General features: G+C 42.8%; 1 protein-coding gene across 3 annotated transcripts in view; it reads right to left on the reverse strand.

The window, feature by feature from the left end:
- Positions 1 to 13,181, reverse strand: part of LOC126986591 (dipeptidase 1-like) — a 337,773-nt gene that overhangs the window by 98,791 nt on the left and 225,801 nt on the right. For all 3 annotated transcript variants that reach the window (XR_007739832.1, XM_050842852.1, XM_050842853.1), the window contains exon 8: positions 9,718 to 9,850. Coding sequence is in view for 2 of the 3 variants with exons in the window: in XM_050842852.1 (XP_050698809.1) it covers positions 9,718 to 9,850 (133 nt within the window). In the remaining variant the exon portion in view is untranslated. The remainder of the gene's footprint in view (positions 1 to 9,717; positions 9,851 to 13,181) is intronic.

Raw genomic sequence — 13,181 nt, forward strand, 5'->3', positions numbered from 1 at the left:
ACAGAAGAGAGGAGGAGAAAGACGAAAGAAAGAGTAACTGGGTGGAGGAGGAGGAGGAGGAGGAGGAGGAGGAAAGAAGATGTAAGGGAGGAGAAGTTGCTGAGTGAGAAGGAATAGAGAGAGATAGAGAGAGAGAGAGAGAGAGAGAGAGAGAGAGAGAGAGAGAGAGAGAGAGAGAGAGAGAGAGAGAGAGAGAGAGAGAGAGAGAGAGAGAGAGAGAGAGAGAGAGAGAGAGAGAGAGAGAGAGAGAGAGAGAGAGAGAGAGAGAGAGAGAGAGAGAGAGAGAGAGAGAGAGAGAGAGAGAGAGAGAGAGAGAGAGAGTGTATTTATTTTCGTGTATATTATTTATTTATCGATTTTCTTTTTTGTGTGTGTTTGTGCGCACGCTTCGCTATTCTCCCTTTGTCTAATTCCACTTTGGTGACAATTTTGCGCACTTAGGAATTCACACAGGAGCGTTAAACAAATTTTCCTTCAAAACAAATGCAAATCACCGGAGCAGCAGATCGACATTCATGCCTATTTCCGGACGTTCTTATCCATTCTGCCTGCTTCTGATCACTTTCGTCTCCTCTCCGTGATTGGAACTCTCGTAATGAAGGGGGAGGGAGAGACGGGGTTGGGGTGGGGTGGGGAGGGGGGGGGGGGTTATCATGACTGTGGCGCAGAGTTCCTGGTGTAGTGTGACGCGTCAAGTTGTGCTCTGGAGTCTGTGTCTGCCTGGCGTTATCGTATAGTATTTAACAAGTTGTGAAGTGGGGTCTCTCTACATAGTGCGGGTGTATGTGGGGTGTGTGTGGAGCGTAGTATGATCTAAAGTTAGGTAGTGTGGCGTGGTGTGGTGTAGATGTGTAGCAGAGAAGTGTAATGAAGTTCGGTATAGTGTTCTGAGTCTGCTTCGTATGATTAGCGTGATGAAGTGTAGTAGAGTAGTGACAAGAAGTGTGATGAGGGCGTTATGGTGTCTGTCTATAAGTGTGGCTGGCGGGTGTGGGGTGAGAAGGTTCGAAGAGGAAAGCGTTTCGCCCCTTAAAAAATATAGTAATTAACATTCTGAGGGGAGAAAAATGGGTCAAGTTTCCCTAATTTTCCCCGAGGCTCATCTAAGCGGCTTGCCCTTCCCATCAATCTTAGGGACGCGCCGCACACGTGACTGACGCCCGCCGGTGAAGGAGAAAAAAAGGAAGAAGAGAAAGAAAGAAAGAAAGATACAAAGAAAGAAAGAGAGAGAAAAAGAAGAAAGAAAGAGAGGCAGAGAGATAGAAAGAATGAAAGAAAAATAAAGAAAGAAAGAAAGAAAGAAAGAAAAAGAAAGAAAGACAGGCAGAAATATAGAAAAAATGAAAGAAAAATAAATAAATAAAAGAAAAATGAAGAAGGAAAGAAAAAAAAGAAAGACAGAGAAAGGAAAATTAAAGAAAGAGAAGGAAGGAAAGATAGAAACAATAAAGCAGAGAAAGAAAGAAAGAAAGAAAAGAAAGAAAAAAGAAAATAAACAAATGGAAAAGAAAAACAGAAAATATAAATAAAAAAGGAGAGAAAAGAAAGAAGGAAAGAAAACAAGAGACAAGGAAAGAAAGAGAAAAAGAAAAAAGAAAAAAAGAAGAAAGAAAAAAGATAGAAAGGCAGAAACAAAAAAAAGAGAGAAAAGGAAAGAAAGAAAGAAAGAGGAAAGGAAAAAAAAGAAAGAGGAATTAAGCAGAAAAAGAGTACCAGTAGCTAATCAACGCTTCACACAATTATCTCTTGATGGAACACAAGGAAGGGGACGAGATAAAGTAAACGAAATTAGAGAGAGAAAAAAAATACAGGACGGGAAAAACGACACATCTGGGGAAGGAGGAGGAGGAGGAGAAGGAGGAGGAAGAAGAAGAATAGATAGAAGGGAAGAAAGGAAAGGAAACGACAGATAAAAATTAAAAGCAAAACAGTTATTGGAAGGGATAGGGAAGGGAAGAAAGAGTGTGTATAAGAAATTGGAAACGACATTATTGAAGAGAAAGTGGAAAGGAAACAGAGAAGAGGTGATAGATAAACGGAAAGGTAAAAATAAAGGAAAAGGAAATATAGAAAGAGAATAGGAAAAGAGGGAAAAGAGAAGAGGTGCTCGGTAGAGAAAAGAGGAAGAGAAGAGGGAAAGGGAGACTAATTAGGAAAGGTAGACTAATTAAGGTCTTTTTGGGGGATTTTGTCGATTTAATATATTTTTATGGAGCATCGTGTTACGGGATTTTTTGTTGTTTTTGTTATTCCTTTGTGTGTCTCCAGTGCCATTAAATGATCAGAATAAAATAAACATGAGAAAATTGATACACACACAAACATAATCTTACAAACTAGGTAGCTTTTTTTTTTTTACAGCAAGGGAGTTAATGACGTGTTTTCCTTATTAATTACGCAATCTAAATATTTTGTTTATATTCTTCTCTAACTCAGTAAAATACAACTGATGGAAACTAGAAACACACAATCATTCGAAAACAACAGGGAAACAATGTATGGATAAAACTAACGTGATATTTTCCTTACGATCTATGCAACCTAAATGTTTGGTTTATATTCTTCTCTAACTCAATAAAATACAAATGATGGAAACAATAAGCACACAATCATTCGAACACAACAGGGAAAGAATGTATGGATAAAACTATCGTGATTTTTTCCTTACGATCTATGCAACCTAAATGTTTGGTTTATATTCCTCTCTAGCTCAATAAAATACAAATGATGGAAACTATAAACACACAATCATTCGTAAACAACAGGGAAACAATGTATGGATAAAACTAACGTGATATTTTCCTTACGAACTATGCAACCTAAATGTTTTGGTTATATTCTTCTCTAACTCAATAAAATACAAATGATGGAAACTATAAGCACACAATCATTCGAAAACAACAGGGAAACAATGTATGGATAAAACTATCGTGATTTCTTCCTTACGATCTATGCAACCTAAATGTTTTGTTTATATTCTTCTCTAGCTCAATAAAATACAATTGATGGAAACTATAAACACACAATCATTCGAAAACAACAGGGAAAGAATGTATGGATAAAACTATCGTGATTTCTTCCTTACGAACTATGCAACCTAAATGTTTTGTTTATATTCCTCTCTAGCTCAATAAAATACAAATGATGGAAACAATAAGCACACAATTATTCGAAAACAACAGGGAAACAATGTATGGATAAAACTAACGTGATTTCTCCTTACTATCAAGCCACCTAAATGCTTTGTCTATATTCTTCTCTAGCTCGACAGAATACAATTAATGGAAGCTAGAAACACACAATCCTTCGAACACAACAACAGAACTATACAGAGGAATAGAAGTGATGATTTTTTCCCTTACGATCGACACTTAGGTTGGCATTAAAAGACACATTCGCTTCTCACATCAGCTATTTCTAAAGGTCAAAGAGGGGGTCAGTCGGGTTCTAATGAGCGTTTCTTCAGGTTAGTGGTACAGAAGAAGGATCAAACTACTACCGGGGTCATAAAACTACTCCTGGAAATGCCCACAGCTCCTACGAAAACCTTGTTAAATATGTGTTCTTGGGCGGCGAAATGTCTAATAATGCGACCCTTAGTTACGTTATGATCGATGCTAAGTGCTTTGCTTCCATTCTTTTCCAACTGAATAAGAGATAGAGATTAAAACAACAGCATAACAGTAGATGCATAAAGCTAACGTGATATTTTCATTGCGAACTATGCAACCTAAGTGTTTTGTTTCTATTCCTTTCTAGCTCAATAAAATACATGATGAAAACTGGAAAATCACACAATCACTCAAAAACAACGTCAAAAAAACATATAAATCCAACTAACGAGATTTTTCCTTACGATCAACGAAACCTACGCGCTTTGTTTATATTCCTTTTCCAGCTTAACAAAATATAATTCAACGTGATAAAAAACTCGAAACACGCGATCATTCGAAAACATCAACAACAATATGACTCTCTGTAAAAAAAGAACTAATGTGATTTCCTCTCGAACTCTGAAGCAAGACTCAGTGATTTGGTTTGTTTTCTTTTCTCGTCTAATTCAATTTACTCCAATTTTATATTTTTCATACTCTTTTTTTTTATCAGAGGCGAGGGTTGGCACCATCAGTAGTTGACTTCATTTTTTTCTCTTTTTTTTCATATTAGTTTTTCTTATTTTTTTTTTTTAATGTCGAGGGTTATTAGAATTAGCTTCAATATAAGTAGAAATAGAAGTAGAGTAAGAAATAGAAAAAACAAGGGAAACAAGAAGTAATAGAAAACACGGCTTTGTAAAAACAACAACAAAAAAAACATATACAAGAAAAAAAATACCCTGTAGTGATTTCCTTGCAGCAAGACTCGGCAACACTGTTCGTATTCTTTTCGAGTCTAATTCAATTTACTTCAATTTTCTATTCTATATTTTTATCGACCCAGTTTTCTTTATTTCCATCGCCGAGGGTTATTAAGATGAGCTGCAATATGAACGAGGGTGGAAGAAAATGTGAAAATGAAAAAAATGGCTATTCTCTAAAAAAAAAAAAAAAATAAATAAATAAATAAAAATATGTATAAAAAAAAGGCTAATGCGATTTCCTAACGATCTTTGTAGCCAGTGTCAACATTTTCTTTGCACTCCTCTCTAGTCTAATCCAATTTTCTACAATTCTCTCTACTTTTTCCTTTCTTTTCTTTTCAGCGCCGCGGGTAAGCAGGGAGTTTTCTGGTTCCTCCGTCTTCTGTATTGGTCATTTTCTCTTCCATTATTGGGCGGCACCTCCACCTCTAGCCCCCCTCCTGAACTACCTGCCTGCCGCCTCACACAACACATCGCGCGGTGGTCGTGATGAAGGAAGGAGCAGTGCGGGGCGGAGGGAAGGTGGTAACAGGTAAAGTTGGGTGCATACAGTGGTGGGGAATGTTTAGGTGTGGTAACAGTGGTGGGATTGTGGTTGTTGTTACTGTTGTTGTTGTTGTTGTTGGTGGTGGTGGTGGTGGTTTTTATATTGTTGTTGGTGGTGGTGGTGGTTTTTATATTGTTGTTGTTGTTGTAGTAGTAGTAGTAGTAGTAGTTGTTGTTGTTGTTGATGATGACGATATTTTGTTGTCATAAGTTTCATTTGTATTTTTCTTTAATCTTAACAAATCTACTTCAATTCTCCACGTCGTCTCTTATAATTGCTCATAATTTTTGTTGTTTTTGGTAGTGATGTTGTTGTTTTGGTCTTGTTGTTGTTGTGGTGGTAATACTGTTTTTGCTGTTGGTGGTGGTTATAATGTTCGTTTTTTTTTTTTTTCATGTGTGTGATAGTGAAAGAAAGGACTCTGCATTCATTTCCACTCCGCCCACCAACTCAACACATGGGAACTGTGCACACTAAATTGTTGCTTATATTCTTTTGCTCGTCACTCACATAATTGCTAATATAGGTGATCATGAGATTAACTAGAGGCAAGGAAACAAGCGGAGGAGGGAGATATAGGTCGGTATCATAAGACACTTTCGGTTCTCACATCAGCTATTTCTAAAGGTCAAAGAGGGGGTCAATCGGGTTCTAATGAGTGTTTCTTTAGGTTCACGGTACAGAAGAAGGGTCAAACTACCACCAGGGCCATAAAAGTACTCCTGGAAATGCCCAAAACTCCTACGAGAACCTTGTCAAATATGTGAACTTAGGCTGCGAAATGTTTAGTAATACGAACTTAAATTTGTATGCATCTTATATTTTTATGTGCTTCTTTCAATAATCTTAAGCTTCCTGTAATTGCTCACATCATGTCCTCCACTGGCACTCCCGATATCGCGGCTGCTATTATGTCTGTTACACTTATCGCCGCTTATACGTGTCTTGCTAACCTGTTATTGCCACGTTGTCCGCTATACCTGGCACCCTTGATGTGAATGTGACCTTGTGGTTGAAAACTGGTCACTATGATTCTCACTTCTCCTGACACACCTCTTAACCCAGTAGCAGCGACGGGCCAAATTTGTGGCTTTACCTTGTAGCAGCGACTGACCAAATTTGTGCTATGGTAAAAATTAAAAAAAAAGACGATACGTAAACTGATCACAAATGCTTTGATATATATTATGAAATGGTTTGTGTGAATGATGATTTTTTCTCATTTTTCTCGCTTAGAGGGACCATTAAGAAACATGATCCCCGCTGCTACCGGGTTAAATTATGACTCCTTCATCCCCTTTCACTTTTTGTAATCCTCATTATCATCAAACAAAGAGAAATAGGTAGAGCCGATCGAATACCAGCGCAATAACTCTTAGAATCTGTAACCCCGACACACCAAAGTCAGAGTTATTAAGGATAAAGGTAAAAGTGAAGACAGATAACTAGAATAAATAAAATCTGGCTTAACGACAGGATCAAGCGACACAATAACTAGTTAGAATAAAAATATAAATACATATTCAGTTACCTCTAGGGTTTTATAGGCGAGCAATAGTCTGAAGGTTCATTATACATAATTATGTTGCTGCTGTAATAAAAAGGCATTCACTTTCAACTTGAATGTGTCAACACTCTCTGAATTGCATATTAATACCAAGCGGCAGAGAATTCCAGGCACAAACACCTCTTGGGAAATAACACCTGGAAATGGGATGGACGCCGCCCCCCTGCTGCAGCGACAACAGATTAATGCTGTGCTGAAGAATATTTATTTTGTTTAGAATGAAAACGGTAGAAATAAATTTGAAGCGTTGCCAGGCAGAGAATGAAATGCATAACTGTATAGGTTATAACATTGAAAGAACACAGACAACTCGACAGTGTTCAGGATCAAAGGTCACACGTTATAACACTGAAAGAACACAGACAGCTCGACAGTGTTCAGGATCAAAGGTCACACGTTATAACATTGAAAGAAGACAGACAACTCGACAGTGTTCAGGATCAAAGGTCACACGTTATAACATTGAAAGAACACAGACAACTCGACAGTGTTCAGGATCAAAGGTCACACGTTATAACATTGAAAGAACACAGACAACTCGACAGTGTTCAGGATCAAAGGTCACACGTTATAACATTGAAAGAACACAGACAGCTCGACAGTGTTCCGGATCAAAGGTCACACGTTATAACATTGAAAGAACACAGACAACTCGAGTGTGTTCAGGATCAAAGGTCACACGTTATAACATTGAAAGAACACAGACAACTCGACAGTGTTCAGGATCAAAGGTCACACGTTATAACATTGAAAGAAGACAGACAGCTCGACAGTGTTCAGGATCAAAGGTCACACGTTATAACATTGAAAGAAGACAGACAGCTCGACAGTGTTCAGGATCAAAGGTCACACTTCCACCTCATAGTAAATTAGTCGTTCCGAAAATCATGTCGATTCGCGTCAGGTGACATCCTACAACAGAAGACAGAAATAGAACTTAAGGACAAGAAGCAACCCTTGACAGAAATGAAGGAGTCCGCCAAAGGTTTGAATGGCTTTTTGACTCTTCCAAGCGTCTGAGCGGCAGTTTTTTTTATTTTTTTATTTTTTTTTCGTGTACGCCATCATCACTCATACAAGCCATTTCAAAATATATATCAAAGCATTTCTGATCAGTTTATGCATCATCTATTTGGGGGTTTATATCATGGCACATCTTCTTTTCTTGAGGGGCCTAGATGGTAGTCGGCCCCAGCCCGTCATGGCGCAGGCAAGTGTTTATAGTGGCGCCATCTTCTCTTGGCTCATGCTGCCCCCCGGAACTCCTTGATTCACTTGGACGGTTTCCTCTAGAGTGTATGCCGACTGACGAATGTGACAGTGAAATGCGAGCTCTGAGTCGAGGATGACACAATAAATCATCTTGGATATATTTGATGCTCCATAAATACCCTGCCGTCATCAGGCGTTTGGGAGCGAGACCGATCGGTAATCACGCTTCTAGTCTCCCTTGGATTTAACTTTGTATCCCACCCTCGGCACCAACGTTGGAGGAGAGGGTGTGTGCGTGTGTGTATGGGTGTGTGCTGGATGAACGGATGTGACGATATGTGAGCTGGGTGGTAGGTGAGGCTGGGTAGGAGGTGGGTGATGGGATATTTTATGCTTTTGGATCCTCATGCTAGATCAGGGACGCAGATGGAGTCATTATTATAGTTATTTTTTAATTCAAACATGTGAAAGCTATTATGTTAAGAACACACACAAATTGTAATCTCATCGCACCTACGTTCAGAGGCTGTCTCCCAACACACTTGATATCCTTAACTGACATTCACAGACAGACGCGCCGCATCTCCGGTTACTAGATTTACGGCGAATCAACATCGGTTTATTGCGCACAGAAATGTTGATCTTTTAGGTGTCACGTGACGAGAGCCTCAGCATTGTAAGATAATCGTAATCTTTTGACATCACTGCCTGTGTAAGCCTCTTATGTTTGTGCGCCAAGCCTTGCAGGACTGACGTAAAAACAATAAGCCGGGATTAGTTACATAGTCACGGCCAGGCGCTAACGAAAAAGTTTTGGAAAGTTTCGTTTAGTCGGCGCAACATCTGTGGTCATATGCCGGAGAGAGACAGAAGGGGAAGGAATTATAGAAGGAAACAGACCCCAGGAGACAGGACACAACCCACGAGTAATACCTGGTACCCATTCACTGCTGGGTGGACAGGGGCGTAGGGTATCGGAAAAGCCGCCCAAATTTTTCCACTCCGCCCGGGAATCGAACCCGGGCTCTCTCGGTTGTGAGCTGAGTGTGCTAACCACTGCACCACGAGGCCCCCTGCGCTAACGAAATCATTGGTAAGTAGCGTATTGATGTAAAAAAAAAAAAAACAAAGCAGAAAATAAGCATAGGGCTAGAACAATTAACTGTGTCTGAAAAAAAAAAAAACTACTAGAACGGCTGCTACCCTGCCACGCTCGTTGTTACCAGTGTGTTGGGTCTGCAGCTACACTACGCAAGATTGCTACGTCTACTGATACGATAGCCATCACCGTTACTGCTAGGTATGTAATTCTACCTCTATCACTGTTATTACTCCGTTCACCGTTACACCTGTTGACAGTGCTACCATCAAATCTCCTGCTGCATGTTATCACTGTTCTCACCACGCCTTCAGCTGTTATCGGTAAGCCTACTCCCGTTACTTCTGTCACTGATGTTACTGCTGCCCCGCGCCATCGTCTCCGGCAGGTGTGAGAGAGTACCCGCTTACCCGAGGCCGCCGTGGTATTGGGAAACCATCAACAGTTTCTTGCTGGGGCGTAATACAAGGGTCTGGGAGAGGGAGGAGAGAGGGGAGGGGGAGAAGGGTGACTTTCCTGATCTATATTTACCTTGCACACCAGCCCTCACACCTCTTGGCCTTCTGGTGTGGCGTGAAGTGTAACAAATGAAATACACAATGCGAGGATTCCTGGTCTAGCTGATGATGATGATGATGAGTCTTTTGCAACTATACTATTTCTATATAAAAAAGAAAATAACAACAAAAAACTACAAGAGCATCTCCTCCTCTTCCTCTTCCTCCTCCTCTTCCTCTTTCTCTTTCTCTTTCTTTTTCTCTTCCTCCTCCTCCTTTTCCTCTTCCTCTTCCTTCTCCTCTTCCTCTTCCTCTTCCTTCTCCTCCTCCTCTTCCCCCTCCTCCTTCTCCTCCTCCTCTTCCCCCTCCTCCTTCTCCTCTTCCTCCTCCTCCTCCTCCTCCTCCTCCTTGAGCAACAACAACAACAACACTCACCATCGGCGGAGGTAGCAAGGCGTAGGTCGTCTGGATACTGTTCGATGAGCCGCTTGATAAGGTCGATCTGTTCAATGGTGAGCTGGACGGCGTTCAGACGCTGGGCCTCGCACGGCACGTAGCTCACCCAGAACTGGAGGGGAGGGAGAGAGGGGGGAGAGCAGCGTTACCAAATTATCGTACTTAGTGACGCAGCACATTATATTTTCCGGTTCCTGACTCACAGCTATCGCAAACAGACACCAATAAGTAACGCTTTTAACGATAACTTTAACTGGAATCTCGTAATCGGTGTGGGTAGGAGAGTTTTGGGCCCTGGAACTGATAAATGCGATGTTTTGAGTACGATAATATGGTGACGCTGAGGGAGAGTGAGTCGGTGGGGGTGGGAAGGAGAGAGAGGGGGAGGGGGAGAGCAGGATGAGAAAATGGGTAAAGGGAGTGACTGAATAAGTTTGACAATAAGAAAAAAAAGGAGAGTAAGAGAGAGAGAGAGAGAGAGAGAGAGAGAGAGAGAGAGAGAGAGAGAGAGAGAGAGAGAGAGAGAGAGAGAGAGAGAGAGAGAGAGAGAGAGAGAGAGAGAGACGATAGGGAGGAAAGAAAGTAGAAAGAGAAAATAGGTGAAGGGTGTGACGAAGGGTGTGAATGAGAATATATAGGAGAGGGAGGAAAAAGAAGAGGAAGGGGGTCAGGACAGTGAAGATAATAGGAAGGGGGAAGAGAGTGGGGTGGAGGGTTAGGATAGGAAGATAACATGTGTGATGGGAGTGTATGGGTGTGCGAGGGGTTTGTGAGGGGACGAGGAATGGTTTCAAGGGGGAGATGCAAAGTGAGAAGGGTACAAGAGGATGTGTAAGAGTGGAACAGGTGTGTAGAAAGAGGTGTAAGGGAATGGAGAATGGGTGTAAGAGGGAGTGGGAGAGAGATGTGTAGATAGGAAGAGTAGAAAGGAAGAGGGATGTAAGAGGGGGAAAGGAATAGGTGCATGGGAGGTGTGGGGAGAGGAAAGGATAGGAGAGGGGTGAGGAAATGGTTGGGTGGGAAGACTAGGGAAAGGAGGGGTGATAGAGGGGTGGGAAAGGCTAGCGGGTAGGCAGGAAAAGGTGAGTAGGGATGAGGGATGGGAGGGGGGATGAGAGGGACAGTTCTGGGGGGGAGATAACAAAGGAAGGAGAACCACCTGTCTGACCTGCAGCCTGCACAAGATAGGCCGGCCTGCAGAGGGTCGCCACTATCAACCTGTCACCATCTGTCCTGCTCGTCCATGAATGCAGCGCTACCAACACACCAGGCAGCCATGTCCTACCCCCGCAGCGTTACCAGTACTAGACAGACACCTCCCATCACAGTTACCAATGCAGCAAAAAGTCACCTCCCTTTCTGCAGCGTTACCAATATTAGACAGACACCTCCCATCACAGTTACCAATGCAGCAAAAAGTCACCTCCCTTTCTGCAGCGTTACCAATATTAGACAGACACCTCCCATCACAGTTACCAATGCACAAAACAGTCAAATCCCTTCTCTGCTTTGTTACCAATACCTCGGGACAGTCATCTCCAGTTTCTGCAGTGTTGCCAACAATTCAAACACTAATTTCTAATCGCTACAGTGTTACCAGCTGCCAAAAAGCCACTTCCCATTTTCACCGTTTCGAACACCCAAAATACAGTCTTTCGTTCTTTGCAGTAGTACCAACAACCCGACGGAAGGGGAGAACGGGGGAGGCGAGGGTATATGCATGTGTGTGTGCTGGATGAATGGATGTGACGATATGTGAGGTGGGTGATAGGTGAGGGTGGGTGGGAGGTGGGTGGTGGGTGCGTGGTGGGGTGGGTGTGACGCCTTGACGCTGGGAACTATGCATAGAGATGGGAAAAGTCTGCTGGCCTGTGTCCTGAGGCGGGGTGGATTTGTTCACAGAAGTTGGGTCACTGGTTCAAGGGGGGAGATGGATGTGTTTCGAGGGGAGAATGGATGAGTTTCGGGAGGACTGGATGTGTAGAGGGAGGGGAATGGATGTGTTTCGTGTGTGTGGGGGGCGTGTATCTTAGGGGATGTGTTCTGGGTGGGATGTGTTTCGAGTGGGGTGTGTTTCGAGTGGGATGTGTTTCGGGTGGAATGTGTTTCGGGTGGGATGTGTTCTGGGGAATGTGTTGGGGGGGATGTGTTGGGAGGGGGCAATGGGTGAGCAAGGTGTTGAAAAATGATTTGGTCAGATGTCAACACCAACGAAGGAAAAAGGATGGAAAAGGCAAGAGCTGGAAAAGGAAGAAAGAACAGAGAAGGGAGGCAGGGAAGAATAATTGAGAGTAAGAGGGAAAAAAATGGAAAAAAGGGGAAAGAAAGGGCCGCGAGGGAGGGTATAGGAGAGGGGAAGGAAGGGAGGGAGAGAGGGTGGAAAAGGCAAGAGGAGGAAAGGAAGGAGAGGAAGGAAAGGAAGAAGAATTGAGAGGGAAAAAAAATGGAAAGAAAGGGGAAAGGAAGGGCCGCCAGGGAGGGTAGGAGAGGGGAAGGACGGGAGGGAGAGAGGGTGGAAAAGGCAAGAGGAGGAAAGGAAGGAAAGGAAGGAAAGGAAGAAGAATTGAGAGGGAAAAAAAACGGAAAGAAAGGGGAAAGGAAGGGCCGCCAGGGAGGGTATAGGAGAGGGGAAGGAAGGGAGGGAGAGAGGGTGGAAAAGGCAAGAGGAGGAAAGGAAGGAAAGGAAGGAAAGGAAGAAGAATTGAGAGGGAAAAAAATGGAAAGAAAGGGGAAAGGAAGGGCCGCCAGGGAGGGTATAGGAGAGGGGAAGGACGGGAGGGAGAGAGGGTGGAAAAGGCAAGAGGAGGAAAGGAAGGAAAGGAAGGAAAGGAAGAAGAATTGAAAGGGAAAAAATGGAAAGAAAGGGGACAGGACGGGCCGCCAGTGAGGGTCTCGGAGAGGGGAAGGAAGGGAGGAGAGAGGTGGAAAAGGCAAGAGGAGGAAAGGAAGGAAAGGAAGGAAAGGAAGAAGAATTGAGAGGGGAAAAAAATGGAAAGAAAGGGGGAAGGAAGGGCCGCCAGGGAGGGTATAGGAGAGGGGAAGGGAGGGAGGGAGAGAGGGTGGATGCTGGCCTTTCCTTAATACGAGGCGGGTGACGGATGTGGCAATCTCTCACGTATTCCTATTTGCCCCTCCGACACGTGGCGCGCGGAGGGGATTTAAAGTCCTCAGCCCTTAACAATTTTTAACTTGCAGTAACATAATTTTTTCCTGGTCTGGCTTTCTATTAACTCTCTCTCTCTCATCTTATATTTTTCTCCTTTTTTTCATCTTTTTTTCCCTTTCCTTCGCTTTTTGTCCCTTCCCTTCCCTTCCTTTATTTTCCTTTCCATTTCCATCCCTTCCCATCCCTTTCCTTTGCTTCCCTTCCCTTCCCTTCCCTTATTTTCCTTTCCATTTCCATCCCTTTCCTTTTTTTCCCTTCCCTTCCTTTCTCATCCTTT

Source organism: Eriocheir sinensis, chromosome 62 (assembly GCF_024679095.1).
Source record: "Eriocheir sinensis breed Jianghai 21 chromosome 62, ASM2467909v1, whole genome shotgun sequence".
Taxonomy (NCBI): Eukaryota; Metazoa; Arthropoda; class Malacostraca; order Decapoda; family Varunidae; genus Eriocheir; species Eriocheir sinensis.